We start from the raw sequence: 18,748 nt of genomic DNA, 5'->3' as shown, positions 1-18,748 counted from the left end.
GTGCTGTACATGTTGATATATGAACATTCTTTCTAGCGTTGTGCTTTTTAAACACCCAGTGGTGCATTTGAATACTTTGATACTGTTTATTCTTTAACTGTTGCACTGTACTACATGTTTAGCCATTACACTGGACTTGGGGTGTACTTGCTGGGGTGCTGACCTTGGCTGGCAATCTGTGGATTCTGGTAAATGCCACAGGGGCTTTTATAAAATGTCATAGACAGTCACTGTTTTTATGGCCTGGGGGGTGGGGGTGCTCTGTGTACTTGAAATGCCAGGGCCTATTTTGAATTCCAGTGTAAATAGTATCTTTACCCTGGGCCCTTGCCCTTATCCCAGCCATGTGCCTTAGTGTTGCAGCAAGGGAAGAAAGATCATTGGAGTGTAGCAGATGAAATGGGATCTGATATTCCAGCTGAATATCACTGCATGGAAACTTAAACTAAAATAGTGTTAACTAGAAATTCTCTTGTGGGTCTTAAAATTTTCTAACCTACTTTTGGTTTGTTTTAGAGCTCTAGGGTTGTATATTCGAGGAATTGAAGAGAGCAGCCGTTCTAAGCGAGAAGGTTTATTCCAAGAAAATGAATGCATTGTGAAAATCAACAATGTGGAACTTATAGACCGATCATTTGCACAGTAAGTGCCGTAGGAATTGCTGTTTTACAGTGGGTTCATATACTTGCTGGCCTAATTTATGCAGAATCGTGGCACTGGAGATACAGATTTTTGGATAGCAACAAAGAAATTATTGTAATAATCTGTTTATCTTTTTTTTTGCCCAATGATCTCAAACATCTAGATGAATTGAAAATGGTTTGCCCAAATGTCAGCCTTCACTCGCTTTCTGAACCCAGCAAGTGTATCCTTGTATAATTCATGTTTGCCTTAAATTGAATTGAGTTCCTTGGTATCACTGAAATTGATATTTATATTAAAAAACTTCAGATATTTTATATAAGCATGACTTTCAATGCTTTGGGTGGCATGGAGTGCAAGAAAAAACAATCCAGCCATAATAATTAAAATACCTATAGAAGGGATGCAGAACCTTCAAGTTTTAGTTAAGTTTTGACCAGGCACTCACAGGGGCCCTGATATAGAGAAATAAATGATGGTTTTATTTGGATAGAAAATTACAACTCTGGAATCTAAATTAAGGCTAAAAAGGTGTCATTTAAAATGGTAGCTATAATTATAAATGTGTAATAATATTTGTTTACAGTGCTCACGCGCAGTATAAAGGTTTATGTTATTATAATTGCCAATCATTTTCTCAGGCTTGTGGTAGAACTTTATACAATATACAGGTTAGAGGAGGCTTTAGATAGGTACTATGGTTTAACATAGTGTAGCATGTTGCACTGGAACCATTAATGCCTGCACAATCTAAATTTGTTCAATGTCATATTACTTTACAGCTGGTACTGGTCATAAAAGTTTAGTTTCTGTTTAGCTTGCTTTCCTGGCTCCTGTGTCCAACTAAGAACCGGAATATGCTGTAATTACTCAAACACTTTTTCTTATTTTTATTCGCCCTTTGTAGAGCACAAGATATCTTCCGTCAAGCAATGAAGCAACAAAACGTGCTAGTGGAAACTGTTCTGCCAGAAAAGCGTGAATTGTATGAAAAGTCTGTCATCTCTTCATTGTTTGTATTGGATGATGATATTGACGAGGTTCCTGACATAAAACCACCTCCTCCTCCCGTTCATGTAAATCGAAGTATTAAAATGCCAGAGCAGGTTAATGGAATTGATCCTACTGGAACCAAAATACAGCAGCCACCACTTAGTCCAAACCTGATATCTTCAGAAAGCAAGTTCTCTTCACCGTCCCTCTCCCCTTTGGGTTTCGGAAACAAGAAAAATGGCAAGAAACTAAGGATCGATCTAACAAAAGGTAGTCATTGAACGTGCAGTCATTGAAAAAATAATGCATGTGACACTTATATTTACAAATATAACTGGACCTTTTTTCATGCAATTATCGCTCCCCAGCTCTTTTTACATTTGAATGTGACTCACAGGTAAGAAGGGTTGGGGACCCCGCTACTAATATACAGTAGGATATCGTGCTCACACATACTTGTATACTATCCCTTTCCACTGTACAATTTTCTCACCACAGAATAATTTTGTGAATTACCAAAATAAAGCAACAAGAAAATGTTCTTATGAGCCAGGGTCCCTATACCTCTCTGATATCAACTCTTACTTAGATTATTATTATTAACATTTACTTATAAAGCGCCAACTTATTCAGCAGTGCTGTACAATAAGTGGGTATTATACACTGGATATACAGAGTAACATATAAGGCAACCAATAACCAATACTTACAGATAATAGACTTACTAAAAAAATCATGCAGTTGTATTTAATTGTGTCACATAATCTTCTTATTTCTCTTTTCTTTGATTGATATAATGATCTTGAATTTCCTTGAATATGACCTTATTTTAAAAATTTCTTAAATGGTTTACCCTTAAGAAATTTTGATCCAAGAAATTATACTCAAATGGTCTTGATATTTTTCTTAAATCCCAGCATGTGGAGTCAGGTGATATTTAAAAAAACAAACAAAAAAAAAACCTGAATATCCGAGTTTCTGTAAAACTAAAAATTAGATATCCAATTTCCAAAATTACACAATTCAGTTTCCTTTGATTGAATGATATTTCTTAGCAACAAAATTTGAGCTTGTTATTTCATAAATCTTGGAAACTTTGATTTGGGATCATAAGAACTCATTGTTTCTCCTACTCCCATATAACTGGAGGAGTCCCAAGCTGGACTTGGATTTCTTACTATTGAGTGCTATTCTGATACCTACTGGGAGCTGCTATCTTGCTCCCTTCCCTTTGTTCTGCTGATCGGATGCTGGGAGGGGGTGGATATCACTCCAACTTGCAGCTCAGAAGTAAAGTGACTGAAGTTTATCAGAGCACAGGTCACATGGTTGTGGCACCCTGGGAAATGAAGAATATGGCTAGCCCCATGTGAAATTTCAAAATTAAATATAAAAAAAATCTGTTTGCGCATTAAAAAACAGATTTCAATGCAGAATTATGCTGGAGAAGCTCTATTAGCTGATGTGTTTTGAGGAAAACATGGTTTCCCATGACAGTATTTCTCTAAGGATGGGTGGCTTTGTCCGAAAACAGAATGCTGGAAATATAAGAGCCCTATGAAATATGTGTTTTGTTTGTGAATTAGTAAAGGTCTGATGTGTGGTGGCCAGAATAAAATTGGTGAGATTTAGCAAGATAATTGCAGGCATAAAATCCTTTAAGCATAGAATGAATACCCTCTATTCTAAACCAAAGTAATTTGAAAGCTATTTCTTTTTCAGTTTGCTTTAAAGATATTCATTTTCCTGTATTAGCACATATTATTTTCAAAATAACACAAATCAAAATTCTAAAAGTGACTAACTCCTTGGGTGCTAGAAAGGACCTCAATTTAATTTACTGTTAGGGTCAAAACACCATGAAGTTTCTGAAATTAGGTCTGAAAAGTAGTATGAGTATTTGAGTTTCTGAAAAACTAAAAATCAAATATTCTATTTCCCAAATTGCACACAATTCCTGTTGATTTTAATGCTACATTGTAGATCTGAGCTAGACAGATGAAGCTTTCAATCAGTCTGACTTTGTTTTATTATAAATTTATAAAAACCTTGATTTGGGATTATAAAAACTCATTGATCATTAAAGTATTTCTTAATCAAGGGAAGTTTAATTTGTTTAAATAAGCCTTATAAAATATGATTCTTTGACCTTAACATTTGATTAATGTGTCCCTTAGCTTCTATTTTTTTAAATAAGGGTTATGACATTATGGAATTCTCTCCCAGATGCAAGCAATAGATTGTTTTGTGAAACGGTATTTTAGCAGATGCTAAAATAAAAAGGCTACTCATTATATTACTGTTAGTACTACAGGTGTGGGACCCATTATGCAGAATGCTCGGGACCAGAGGTTTTCCGGATTAGGGATCTTTCCATAATTTAGATCTCTGTATCTTAAGTCTACTAAAAGATTATTCAATCTAAATAACCCAATAGGATTATTCTGCTCCCAATAAGGTTTAATTACATCTTAGTTGGGGTTAAGTACAAGAAACTGTTTTATTATTACAGAGAAAAAGGAAATCATTTTAAAAAATTAGAATTATTTGCTTATAATGGAGTCTGTGGGAGATGGCCTTCCCGTATTCCTTTCTGGATAATAGGTTTCCAGATAATGGAACCCTATCTGTACTATTAGTACAATGAAGATTCAGGAACTAATTGGAGACTACAGTATATCAGGTGGGCGTTTTCCTGCCTTTCTCAAGATCAGCTGGAAAGTATCATATGTAGGGATGCACAGAATCCAGGATTCAGTTTGGGATTCGGAAGAATCCATGCCTCTGACCGAACCCAATCTGAATCCTAAAAATCACGTGACTTTTTGTCACGTAAACACAGAAGTTGAAATTTTTTCCCATTTCCCCCAGATTTAACCCTTCCAAAATTGAAAAATTAGTATATGCTAATTAGGATTGAGATTTGTTTAGGTATTCGGCCAAATCCTTTACGGAGGGTTCGGGGCTTCAGCCAAATCCAAAAAAGTCGGTTCGGTGCTTCCCCTAATTATATGCACAAAATACAAAACTGAATGTTCTAACGCTCAGCCTTACTGCTCACAGTGTGCGAGGCATCAATCCCCAGTGGCTCACCGCCTTCCCGTATTTGCAAGTGTTGAGAAAGGGCGTGATACAGCCCGAAACATGTTGTGTGCAGTCGTTTCAATAAAGGCTAAAGCAGTTAACCTGTGTGAAGGTGCTCTCCTCTTATTCCATCATATGCACAAAATATCCTGTAATTGTGAACTAGAAATATTTCGATTCAAATAAGTTAAAATAAGTAAAAGACAGGATTTATGATTTCTGTAATTTAGTCAGACATTTCCTAATTAGCACAGTATTAGCGAGTATTTTATTCAGAACTGAAAGTCTTTTTATTTTTTTGAACCTTTGCCCAATAATTTGAATTCATTCTCCTGCTTCTGCTGTTTTGGGTTTTTTTATTCTCAAACATCTTGACCTGTGTTCCCTTGCCTCTAGCTCTGGCCTCGGCCTGTCAGTTTATATTGATAATGAGGGTTCAGTCGTTGCTACTATAATGTCGCAGTCATCCCACCATGCGTTTATTATTACAAACTGGCACTTAAAGGCCTGCACCCTTACTGTGTCCCAAAGTACCCACATCTGCAATGTAGTTACATGTGACTGCAAAAGAGCCAGCCCCTCTTATTCATATTATCTGTTACAATACTGTGGATCATTTATAAACATAGTGCAGCGCTTAATTCTTCCCACAGAGAACAAAGTTCCATGGGAATGTTTAAAAAACAGTACAAGACTGGTGAATTTAATGTACAAATCTAGGCATAGAGGCGGGTCAGGCAATATATGATTGACAGCTGGGACTTTTAAATGCTTTTATAATGGGTATGGATGTGTTAATAAAAAAATGACTTTGGGTTACATGTTTAATTTGAAAAGGGCTTTTATTATACAGCTTTTTATGCCTGGGTGACAGGTCCACTTTAAACAAATGGAGGGAGCTTCTAGGGCTCTTAACTCGGGTATGGTAAAGCTTTCTGCAGAATAAATATAGTGTTCTAGGTGGCACTAATGTGGTGAATCTATTGGCAGTAAAATGACAAAATGAATTTCCTTCTCCTTTAAGAGGCTTTTAAATATGGCATCATTGCAAATTTTTATGCACAAACAGGCATTTGCCTGCACTCGAGTTTTGCCACATCTTGGCTTTCGCGAAACAGTCTTGGCAAAATGTAATTTTATATTCATTAAAGTACCGTCAGTGCTATATTCACTCACAATGACCACACCCGGTGGCCACGCACACAAACACGCATCTCATTTGTGAGCCATTTTCATATATTTGTGCACAGTGCATATGTCAACGCAATTCACAAAATTCACAATGCATTATCGAATCATTCAGGGTAAAATGTGCAAAACAACCATATGCAAATAAAAATGTGCAACACTGTTTATAAATTACCCCCATTGGCTCATCAAGGGCCAGCACCCTCTTTTTCAGTTGCTATTAAAGATTCCGTTTATCGTTTGTATATTGTGTTGCCAACAACCGGTGCAGCTAGAATTGCAGCTTGCTCTGTTATATGTCTTCATGGAGTGTGGAAGCCCTATATATGGTGAAATAGATATGTCTTGACTGTTTCCACATTTTCTTTACCAGGTGCTGAGGGACTTGGTTTCACAGTTGTCACTAGGGATTCAACTGTGCATGGGCCTGGCCCTATTTTCGTGAAGAATATTTTGCCAAAAGGAGCAGCAGTTAAGGATGGGCGACTTTTGTCCGGAGACCGAATACTGGAGGTATAAGAGCCCTGTGAAATATTTTTTTTTTTTTTTTGTAATTTGTAATTTTGTAATTGATCCCAACTAAGATATAAATTATCCTTATTGGATGCAAAGCAATCCTATTGGGTTTAATGAATGTTTTATTAATTTTTTAGTAGGCTTAAGGTATGGAGATCCAACTTAAGGAAAGACCCCTTATCCGGAATACCCTTGGTCCCAAGCATTCTGGATAATGGATCCTATACCTGTATTCACTAGTGGAGAGATGGGCAGGCAAGCATGTAGGCTTTCCTCTCCCTACCCACGCTCTAACTTGCTATTAAAGGAGAAGGAAAGGCTAATAAGGAGTTAATCTCAAGCTGCAGGCATGCCTTCAGTTCTCTCAATAGTCCCCATATTTCTCCCATTCAGATGATCAGAAGCCTCATAGGAAAAACAAATGCTGAGCTCTGTAAAGTAAATTCCCATAATACCTCGCTCCTGCACCAAGACCAAGACTGCTGTACATGGGCAGTGTGTAAGACTATGAGGAAGGTTTCTGCTGAATGGCTCAGATCACACAGACAAGAAATCTTTATTCTTTTGATAGAGGACTCAGTGCAGGGTTTCTGTGAGTGCTTATGGCTGTATTTACATAGACCTTTCTGATAAAGCTTTTTTAGTTTTTGCTTACCTTTCCTTCTCCTTTAAGCACACCCATGTTCATTTTGTTATGTAGTTCAGTAATATACAGTTGTGCCTACCTAGTGGATGCTGTCTTGCCCTCTGCATTCTGTGCCAACATTACCATGACTAAAGCTGGCCATATAGAGGCAAATTTAAGCTGCTGATTCAGCACATTCAGATCAAGCTGGCAACTTATCTGCCCCTGTAAGGACCCTCTTTGAATGCTTCCTTTTGAGGGCAGGTTTAAAAGTCTTATTAGGCAAGGACCACATTGGCATGATGATTTGGTCCTTGCACGTGGGTGGCCAAATGAGGCCCACATCTGCTTGTTTGGCAGCCTCGTCAAGCAAGTGAATTTGGTTGTGTACGGCCAGTTTTAGTCATAGAGTTCTCTCCCTGTAGTCATTGAAGCCAAAATATTTGGCCACAGTGTCTGCTCTTCATATTTATAACTCACTGTAAGCATGCTGGAATGCTTATTTCTGAATTTGCACAGAAGCTTTTTGCTTTCAGTGTACTTATGTTTATTTATTAGCATATGCATTCATGTTTTTAAGGCAAAAAAAGTCATTTAGCTAGTGCTTTTACAGCGTTCCTGTTCCATTAAAAGGTTACTGTGCAACTGATGTGTTATTATTTGTCATTTATTATGTTGCTGGAAAATATAAAATAATCGTCCTCAATGAAGTGACATTTTCTTTTCAGCACCAAATGCTGAGTATGCCGAAGAATAAGTCTCTGTGACACACGTCAGTAATGCAGATTTAGCTTGATTTCCTGAAGTGCAAGGGCAATAATAGACATTCATGTAATGTGTTTTGATGCAGGTGAATGGGAAGGACATTGCTGGAAAGACTCAAGAGGAGCTAGTAGCCATGCTCAGAAGTACAAAGCTTGGCGAGAGTGTTTCATTGGTGGTGGCCCGGCAGGATGAAACCTTTTTACCACGTGAACTGGTAATAAATATTGTCCCTTTGAATCTTCAGCTTTATGATTGCATGAATGTCTCTCTGAAAAGCCAGACCACAAAGTGTAAGCTAAGATTACACTGCATAAAAATCAACAATGATTTACCATTAGTCCATGAAATTTGATTTTCAACCCCTGGTGACATCATAAGCTACGGGATGTGATTTTGTCATGGATATCACACAGCCCCTGATTTATGGAGGAGAAGTCTATGAATATATCTACCTCATGGGAAAATGTACAGTTGATTTAAAACTACCATGACAAGTCATAAAACCTAACCCACCAGGATTTAAAAGGCACACTGAGTTAAAATGGCATGTTGATTTGATTTCTGTATGATGAATGGTTGGTGGAATCCTTATGCTCTTATTCTGTTAGAAAACATTTGTTATTTCCTTTAGGAACTTTGCAATATATTGTATTAACTTACTACATGTCCTCTGCTACGTGCCAAAACTTCCTCTATAAATTATGCTAAAAAATGCATGTTTGTGTTTATCCATCTATCTGTCTGTCTGTCTGGAATAATGTGCGCCCTATTGTTAAATATATATTTATTTTTAAGTATATAAAGGAACAAGGCTAAATGCCAGGTGCTTTTATAAAGGCTATGAAACTTCAAAGTGACTTATAATTAACTTTATATGCTTATAATGATATAATTTACATCAGGAATCCCCAACCTTTTATACCATAAAAGCCACATTTAAATGTAAAAAATGTTAGGGAGCAACACAAGCATGAAAAAGGTTCCTGGGTGTGCCAATGAGAGTTATCGTTGGCTATTTGGTAGCCCCTATGTGGACTGGCAGCCTACAGAAGGCTCTGTTTGGGATTATACTTGGCTTTTATGCAACCAAAACTTGCCTTCTTACCAGAAATTCAAAAATGAGCACCTGCTTTGAGGCCACTGAGAGCAACACCCAAGGGGTTGGGGAGCAACATGTTGCTCACGAGCCACTGGTTGGGGAACACTGATTTACATGATATTTATGGCTCCTTGTGTATTATAAAGTGAATAATGTTGTAAAATATATGGATAAGTCCCAAGGAGTTCCATGACCATATAAAAGCATAAAAGCCTGAGTACTTTTATACAAGTCATGGAACTCCGAAGTGACATGTAATATTCTAATATTTTACAACAGGGAGGTGCATTATTTATTACAATACACAAGTTTCAATAAGTCAGGTGACAAAAATTATATCACTTGATGAGGTTACTATGCACTCCACTGATGAGGTTACTATGCACCATTTATAAGTTATTTATAATTTATAATTTACAGAATAATATTCATGGCTCTTGTGTATTATATACCTATCTTTACAGGTGTAGTGCTTCTATTTACCATTCTATTTTTTTTATTCTATTCCTTTGTTCTCTGTTTTGTGTATTATATATAATAGGGGGGTTATTATTCTCTATATAACATATACATTATGTATAGTTTCATCTTTTTTATCCTTCAATTAACTGAAGACTTTTCTTTATGAAGAATGGTCTTGTGTCCCTCTACACATGTTCCATGACAATTGCAAAAATGCTTTACAAAGGACTTGACTGTATTTCAAAATACCTTGCCATTGGAATACTGCAGTATACTGTTTGTTTTAGTCAACCAAATCAATGGCAGGTTTGTTGCACTTGTAATACTTTTGAAGCTTTGCATGAAGAATTGAACATTTGTTACATATTAATGTTAGTATATTGTCATATGCTTCTGTAATTTTCTTTATCCCCTATATGTAGAATAATATACCCCCTTGTCAAATATGGCAATATTACTTAGCAGATAGAAGGTATCCTTAAACCTAAAGTTATTCTTTACCAAGATCACCTCAAGTATATTTCTAAAAAAAAAAAAAAAAAAAAGTTACTTCAGCCTCTATATATATATATATATATATATATATATATATATATATATATATATATATATATATATATATATATATATATATATATAGCCCACTCATCTTCAAAAGATCTGCACAAGTCTCAATTCTGTCCCCATGTGGAAGGGCAGAAAACCGAACTGATGCCTGCCACTATTGGTCTCCCAGGTGACTGGACAGGATCTTTGTGAATCGTATACAGCGTATTAAGTACTGGAGTAATAGGTTTCTCTACATATAGGTAATCTCTTAACTTAAATGTAAAATGGCCACCTTTTTTTTTTTTTTTGCCCTAAAAATTGGATCACCATTCAACCTCAAATATACTTGAGTATCTGCCAACTGATTAAAAATCTCAGACTCGTAGGATTTTGTATCCAGCCTTTAACTGAAGGGAACCACTTTTGAGATTTATTGAGCTGTCATTGATCAACATTTCTTTCCTGCATTGAGAGTTCCTTATTAGTCTTAATATACCCTTGTCTTTCATTTTTTTCTTTTACTGTCATTTTCATTTGTATTCCATCCACCAGTCTGTTTGAGTCAATATCAGCTGCAATATAGACAAAGAAACTGCTGATTTTCCTTATCTTGATTGATGTAGGTGTGTATGTTTGACCTCTTGCTGAAGACCAGGCAGGATGAAGGTCTGGTCAAATGCTTCCTTCTTCTGTCTATCAAAGGAATGGTTTGTTGTCATTTGTACTGCAGAGAGAGAGAGAGTTGTTGCTTTTACAGAATGACTTTTCAATTTCACATCCTCTGTGTCACTTTTCTTGCCATACACATGCTGTTGTTTTCTTGAAGTTGTGTGCTTCCTTTTTAACTTTCTCCTATGCCATACATGTCCAAAGGCGAACAAAAACGTGTGCAGGAAGTCTGCTAAAAGGTTAATATCTGGTCTATGACCTTTCAAGTGTATGGTTGTTTCCCTGTTTACCACGTCATTTTTAGTTAAGCCAATTTGTGTCTTTCCTGTGATTTATCGACTCACTGACTCATCAAGTACTAGAAAACCCAATACAATATCTAAAGTCTTGAATCAAATAAATAAAAGTGTGAAGAAATTATTCATTATATTCATTCATAATGAACTGAATTCATTATTATCACAATTCAGTCATTATGAGCTTTATAGCTTAGCATTTTTTTGTCTAATAGTTTTTCATTAGCTTTATAGAACAGACAGGAAATAATTTATTAAACATATATTTTTGCCATTAGAATTTATATAAAGAAATGTTTGTTTAGAAATAAAGTTTGCAAGATGTCCCACAAGAAGTCAAATACATTTTATCTGCTTATATTATTTCACTTTCTGAATGTTTAATGACTTTTGCAGTCATTGACAACCAGCAGTAAATCATGAGACATTGTACAGGCTAGAATTGTTTGTCTTTCTGGTCCCTTTCTTACAAGTTGTGTTCATTTTATTATGATGCAAATTCATTTATGTGGAACAGCAGTGCCGATTTTTTCTATGTGTTACTTATGGCATGCTGTGTCTCCCCATGTCTCCCAGTTTCTATTTAGTAGGGATGCACCGAATCCCGGATTCGGTTAGGGATTCGGGCCGAACCCAGCCTTTTTTTGATGGATTCGGTTTCGGCCGAATCAATGGTCCGGGCCGAACTGAATCCGCATCCTAATTAGTATAAATTAACATCCAGGAAGGGTTACATTTTAAGGTGAAATTTTTTTCGCAGCACGCAGCAACTTTTAACCCTTCCCTGTCCTAATTAGCATATGCTAATCAAGACAGTATGGATTATGTTATGTTTTTGATAGAGAAGGATCTAGGGGTACTTCTAGATAGTAAATTTAGCTGTAGCAAGTAATATTAGTCAGTAGCAGAAAGGGCCAGCATGTCCTGTATTAAAGGAACAGTAACACCAAAAAATGAAAGTGTATAAAAGTAACTAAAATATAATGTGCTGCTGCCCTGCACTGGTAAAAGTTGTGTGTTAACTTCAGAAAGTCTACTATAATTTATATAAATAAGCTGCTATGTAGCCATGGAGGCAGCCATTCAAAGGAGAAAAGGCACAGGCACATAGCAGATAACAGATAAAACACTATTGTATTCTACAGAGCTTATCTGTTATCTGCTATGTAACCTGTGCCTTTTTTCCAGCTTGAATGGCTGCCCCCGTGACTACACAGCAGCTTATTATATAAATTATAGTAGTGTTACTGTAGCAAACACACCAGTTTTACCAGTGCAGGGCAACAGTGCTTTATAGTTTTATTACTTTAAAGCTCTTTCATTTTTTGGTGTTACTGTTCCTTTAAAAGGGATATAAATTCACAGGGGGAGAAGGTAATTCAATAAATAGGTAATAGGGTAATTACAATAAAGAGTGCTATTTTGGTCTGCAGTGCTTAAAAAAGATATTAATGATAAAGGGTATGGAAGGTCTCAGTTATGACGAAAGGCTGATGAAGAGACACTTGAGGGAGATTTGATAACTGTGTATAAATATACAATGGGGCCATTCAATAAACTCTTAATGCTTTATTCACCAGTAGGTCCTTCCAGCACTTGCAAGGGCATCCATTCAGATTAGAAAAAATAAGTTTCATCTCCAGGGGTTTTTAGAGTGAGAGCTGTGAAATTTCGTAATTCTCTCCCTAAAGCAGTTGTACTTGCAAATACATTAAATAGCTTCAAGAAATGGTTGGGTGCCTTTTTAGAAAGTAAGACATACATTGTTACTGTAATTAACTTTTAGTACAAATTGATCCAGGGATTGGCCCAATTGTATTTGTGTTTTTTTTTGTATTTGTGTTTTTTTTAAGCCTGCTTTGTTACTATATTACATAGACCTATTTAGATTTCCCCTTTAACAAGAGAGGTCAACAGAAATTAATTGCAATAAAGATGTACTCACCTCATTAGTGAAAAATGTATTGCTATATAATTAGAAGATCTGTTCACTCTGCTTTTTTCCAAAATCAAAATTTTACCTGTGTAGAGTTAGTCAGTTCTTGCTCATAGAGGCAAAACAACACACAGATTTCAAGATTCTTACAGAAAATAAATAAAACTGTATGAAAATGGTTATGAATGTTTCAAAAAACAGGAGAGGCTTTAAGTAGCTCAATTAAACTTTAAGCTTATGTCTCCCTTATATTATTATGGGAATAAAGCTGGCATGTCAGAAACACCCGAAGGTCAAACTTCAATTCTTGAGCAGTAATATAACTTCCGATTGCAGTACTATATCTGAGTAATGTGCAATTATAGAATACCATGAGTGCACACAAAGACATAGCATAGTGTGAAATTGGTATTGCAGAGGGCAGTGAAAATGATAGAGGGTTTCAAATATGATGAGAGATTAGCCAGTCTTGACATCTATAGTTTGGGGTGGGTGCTGGAGAGTATGACCTTCCTAAGATACCTAGCACACTGCAGAAGAAAGAGTTCTATTGATTCCACCAAGCTCTTTGAAATAATAACTAACTTGAAAACAAGAGGTCATGTTCTGAAGTAAAGGATGGGAATATATTATGTAACCAATTCTGACAGTGTTCTGTTGTAGAAAGAAAGTTAAGCAGGCTAACGTTGCCAAAACACAGATGTATTTGGAGCAGGGAAACACAATAACTAAACCAGTATGACTTGATTTTTACATTAAAATATAACATTTTCTTCTGTAAAAACAAGCATCGTTTACACTATGTTTCAGTACACTTACATAGCTTGAATATAATATAATTATATAGAAAATAATGTACTCCCTATTTTAACATAGAATATTATAAAACTGTCTATCCAATTAACTATTTTTTTGTTAAATGAACAGATCTTTGATCTTAGCATTTGGCAACTCAATGCTCAGGGCCAAATTGTACAGATCCAATAGTTAGCCAATAATTGGATCCTTTTGTTGGCCTGTGGGACTGATAACCAAAAGCCAGAGCCACATAGATGCTAATTGGATTTTTATACCTGCCCAATACATATATGGCCAGTTTTCAAGCAAGCAATTGTGAGCATCCCATACATACACCAGTAAGGTGCTAACTCTGTCTGGAGGGGCCAAGTCGGTAGCGCTTATCAGACACGTCACCAACAAGTGTAGTAGAATATATTTTATAATTTATTAATTACTCTTCTGTAAAATACTATATTTCAGTTTTAGTAAAATTCTTTGGGAAATATTCTTATTAGTTTCAGTGCAGTTAAATGTCCTAGTATATCTTTATACTGCTTTAGCAGTGCCTTTTACATGTACATACAATTAGGTGCCTAATTACATTCTTTACATGTTCAGTGTTTCAGTACATTTAATTAATATGCCAGGGTGCTGAATCATATTCATAGAAAAAGTAATCCTGTTATTTAAATCCTCATGCAAAGTATTTGATTTGTTATAACAAGTACTTTATACTTGCTTGTACAAGTATAAGACCCATTATCCAGAATGCTCGGGACCAAGGGTATTCCGGATAAGGGGTCTTTCTGTAATTTGGATCTCCACACCTTAAGTCTACTAAAAAAATCAATAAAACATTAATTAAACCCAATAGGATTGTTTTGCATCCGATAAGGATTATTTATATCTTAGTTGGGATCAATTACAAGGTACTGTTTTATTTCTACAGAGAAAAAAGAAATCAGTTTTAAAATTCTAAATTATTTGTTTAAAATGGAGTCTATCGGAGACAGGCTTTCCGTAATTGTAACAAATTATATATAACTGTGTCATATAGACAATAGATATGTATTTTGTATTTTTGATAGTATCAATGTTTACTTTCTGAGAGAGATGGCTACTCAAGGTATGACCTAACTATGCTGATTTTCATAGAGGATCAATGCTTATAAAGAAATTATGTTTCCACTAAGGAAGTACTCAGTAGAGCAGCAATATGACCAACCACAGGCAGTGCTTACCTATTATACAATTAGTCGTGTAGCCTAATTCTGCAAATATTTCCTGCCAGCTGTTATCCTGCAAGCTGTAGGGGGAGATCTCCAGAGTTTACCATGATTTGGTTAATTACACACAAGCAGGAAGAGTGGTCTGTATTATTATAGTTTATTAATAATTTGGTGTAATGAGACAGAGTCCATCTGTTAGTGTTTGTTACTAGGTTACCTGCAAAGCTTGACCACACCATGACAGGAAGGTAATAGCACCCTTTCAGTCATAATTGCATTTGCAAGGGTGAGTTGCACTTGATGCAATCATGTTTGATGCGCAAAATTTACACAATTGTGTTTAACAGAAATCAGCCACCAAGGTACTGAGTATTTGTTCAGATAGCATAATTTTTGTAGCATGATGTCAAAATGACCCTTGGGTCTTGCTCTTTAGATGTAATTTTACTGCAAGTTTTGACTCTGGTCACAGTGGGAACCAATGGTGTAGCTACAATACAATACTAGGGGGTCGCAGGCCTGCTATATTGTAACCCCCTTAGCCAGTGCAGTAAAATTCACCATTTGCTGCAAGTAAGTGAGTAAAAGGTAGCTGGCCAATGAGGGGAGGACAGCATGTGTATGCCTAAGTGTAAAGTTGTTTTTACTTTTTTTTTTGGTGGGGGGGGTCACTTGTAGTTATGACACTGGTAGAAACTCTTGCACCACTACCTTTGAGATGTTGGTAGCCCCAGGGCTCCCATCTGTCATCTTTTGCAAATACATGCAAATAATCCTAACAGATTGGAGCAAATACCTGCAAGTGCAAGGAGCTCCAGAATTGACCCAGTGGAGAGTGAATTTTGACGCAGTTCATTAAGTTAATTGTGTCCATACACACTCCTGCACTTTCACATGGTTTTCAGTTCCTCCATCCTGCCTCTCCTGTGGAATGGAGCACATCTGCCCCTGTTGATGCTGGTGGATCCTGGTGCTACAATCACCCTAAACTCACCTGTAGCTCCAGGGATTCTCATAGTGTATTTTACCAGTAGGAACACTAGACATGTGTCCAGTAATTAAAATTCAAATACCATTTTAATGTGTGTTCCAAAAGTGGCCCAACACCCATATAAACACCATTTATAGAGTGCTGTTAGTATGCCAGCACTTTATTAAATTCCGGTTTAGGTTTTGTCTGTGCATTTTGAGAACAGAAGGGCTTTTCCATTACATGAAATTAAGAAAATATGCATATTCTTTTCATGTAGTAAGGAAAACAGATGTATTAGCTATGGTACATTATGTGTCCAATAGCAAGAAGTTCCATCTGCAAGAAGCTATGTCTGACTGTTGAGAGATGTCTGCTGAGACAGATGTCTCAGGAGCAGAGGTTAATCCCACCTACATTTGGCTGATTTATTTGCCTGCAGGAAAGAGAACCCTGAACAATATTAGGCTAAGCCTGCTGCAATGTAACTTTGGTGCTCTTTCTCTCTAGTTCCATATTAAAGTACCAGTAATGTTAAATAAGAGACAATCTACTTTTCTAAATTTAAAGAGATGCAATTTTAGATTCAAGCAAAGTTATTAAAGCAAATATTTGCCCAGGTCTCATACATAGTGGTGAGGGAATCTGTCCACAAAAATTTTTTTAAATGTGGCTACTGCATGACTTTTTTTTGACGCGACTGCAACTCTTTTCCTCACTCAGCAGCAGTTTCGTAAAAATTGGCAAAATGCAGAAATTAATAATGAATCCATGCCCGGCGAAAAAATTTGCTCATTACTACTCGTACATAAATAAGGTTTAGGGAAGATACTTATTCCATGAACTTTCTGTATGATTTGTTGGTGTCCAATTCAAGCACGTATATCTGTGCCTACATCTCGCACTATTTCTGCCAAGAATCCTAAAAACAAGGAAATACGCAATCACTAGAATTATGTCAAAACTGTTACATTCACTTTTTATATGGTTCTTTGGCATTTTAGGATTATTATCAACTGGGTTCTCTCAATATTTTGGTAGGGATATCTGTGGGGAAGATACAGGGTTAAAACCATTGATGCACATCGTTGCACAAATCTGAACAGAATTAACCTATGTGATCTTTATTGTTTGTTCAGTACACAGATGAGTTCCTTTGTTCTCTCTATAACTGTAGATGGTAACAGACTACAGAAGTATGGCCCTAAGCAATGTGTTGCTTGGCCTTTGACTGCATGCTCAGTAGTGATAAGAGATGTCAAGACCTCTGTGCTATTTAGAACCCAGCAAAGGCCTGTGGCAGCTGAGAGAAATGTCACTAGTGTGACCATGGGATAGTCACTCATGCTTCTGAAAGACTAGATCCCAAATCAGTAAGGCACTTTTATATTCATTTGTTGGACATAACATTTTTATTGTGAGAAAATGAGCCACATTATATGACGTTCCTTGCAATAGAACATATGCGTGGCCCATAGCCATGTATTGTAAGGTTTAATGGAATCCTTTACATTCAGTGTCAGATAAAAGTAAAAAAGAAAATTATGTAAAACGGTTGACTCCCAGCTTCCAGCGGTACAGAGCAGAACCCTGGAAAAATTATATGGGGGTTTTTTTGTTTTGTTTTTTTAAAAAATAAGTATTTTGGAAGTAGGGACAGAATGTTGAGGTTCTGAGGCAAACTCTTATACTTTTGGCTAAACCCTGCCCCCTATTTCACCCCTTTGTACCTTTAGGATACAGCCCCCAACCACAGCTAAGGACTTTTAAAGTAATGGCACTAAGGGTGTTTTGCTGCTGCCATATTGTGTGGTGGACAAAACATCCCTGTCCACCGGTCTCTGCTTGTAATACCGATGAATGTAAAGTGCTCTATCTCATACATACAGAGTGGTGACAGACAGAACTTTGCTTGGGTGTTTTTGGCTCCAAAGTCTGGGTGCTTTTCCTTCACTACTGTTAGGAGCAGTGACAGGCAGATAGGGTCAGTGATGGCCAAATTCCCTGTGCACCCCCAGTTTTCCCAAGGGTTCCATAGGTGCATAGTCTATTTTTGTTATGCTCCTGTAGCCCTATTGACGTGGGGGTATTTCACTCCTCCTGCAATAGAGCACTGCCAAATGCAAATCTCTCAGATGACCTGTGTTCTAATACTTAGGGCCACATTTACTAATCCACGAACGCTCTGTGCGTATTTTCGGCAACTTTTTCGTACCTTGCGCAACTTTTTCATACTTTGCGACAAAATTTGTACGACAAAATCGTATTGTCGCACTGAGTACGAAAGTTTCGGATTCAGTCAAGCTTCATTATCGTGACTTTCCTTTGGCCAGGTTGGAGCTGCAGAGTGCCATTGACTCCTATGGGAGGCTTCTAAAATCATGCACAGAAGGATCAAAGTCAGAAAGGTTTTCCCGCTGTTTACAATCGTTCGGTACAAAAATTTTTACGATATTAACGTGATTACGATTTTATTCGTAAGCCTTTTCGTGATATTTGCCATCTTCAGAAATTATTGTATCCAATCCGAATTTTTCCCATTCGGGTTTCGACCTTGTGATTTCATGAATGAAGCCCCTAGTGTCATAAGGATTATTGCTCACATCTATCAGTTTCACTCTCCTTGTTGGCAGAGTCTATAAATTAAAGGAACAGTAAACCCCCAAATGAACAATATTCACTTGCAATGAGATAACATCTATTTATCTGTACCATTTGTATCATATATTAACTGGAGAAAAATGTTCATGCTTATTTAATTTTTATTTAATTAATGTATTTGTCAGACATCTTGATGTCTTGTACACAAAAATCTATATCCATCATTCTCAAAATCCCTGTTTATTCAGCTTTAGCCAATACAAATAAACATGGGAAATAATTGTCTTGAATGATGTAGTGGGTGTTTTAGGGTTAAAATATGTTTAATCCTGGATATGATGCTG

General features: G+C 36.5%; 1 protein-coding gene across 5 annotated transcripts in view; it reads left to right on the top strand.

The window, feature by feature from the left end:
- pard3b (par-3 family cell polarity regulator beta) overlaps nt 1-18,748 on the top strand; it is a 673,678-nt gene that overhangs the window by 217,570 nt on the left and 437,360 nt on the right. For all 5 annotated transcript variants that reach the window (XM_031893388.1, XM_031893387.1, XM_002936393.5 and 2 more), the window contains exons 7-10: nt 517-642; nt 1,550-1,905; nt 6,281-6,420; nt 7,899-8,027. In XM_031893388.1, the coding sequence (XP_031749248.1) occupies nt 517-642; nt 1,550-1,905; nt 6,281-6,420; nt 7,899-8,027 (751 nt within the window). The remainder of the gene's footprint in view (nt 1-516; nt 643-1,549; nt 1,906-6,280; nt 6,421-7,898; nt 8,028-18,748) is intronic.

The sequence above is a fragment of the Xenopus tropicalis genome, chromosome 9, assembly GCF_000004195.4.
Source record: "Xenopus tropicalis strain Nigerian chromosome 9, UCB_Xtro_10.0, whole genome shotgun sequence".
Classification (NCBI taxonomy): Eukaryota; Metazoa; Chordata; class Amphibia; order Anura; family Pipidae; genus Xenopus; species Xenopus tropicalis.
This window is presented reverse-complemented; position numbering and strand designations above follow the sequence as displayed.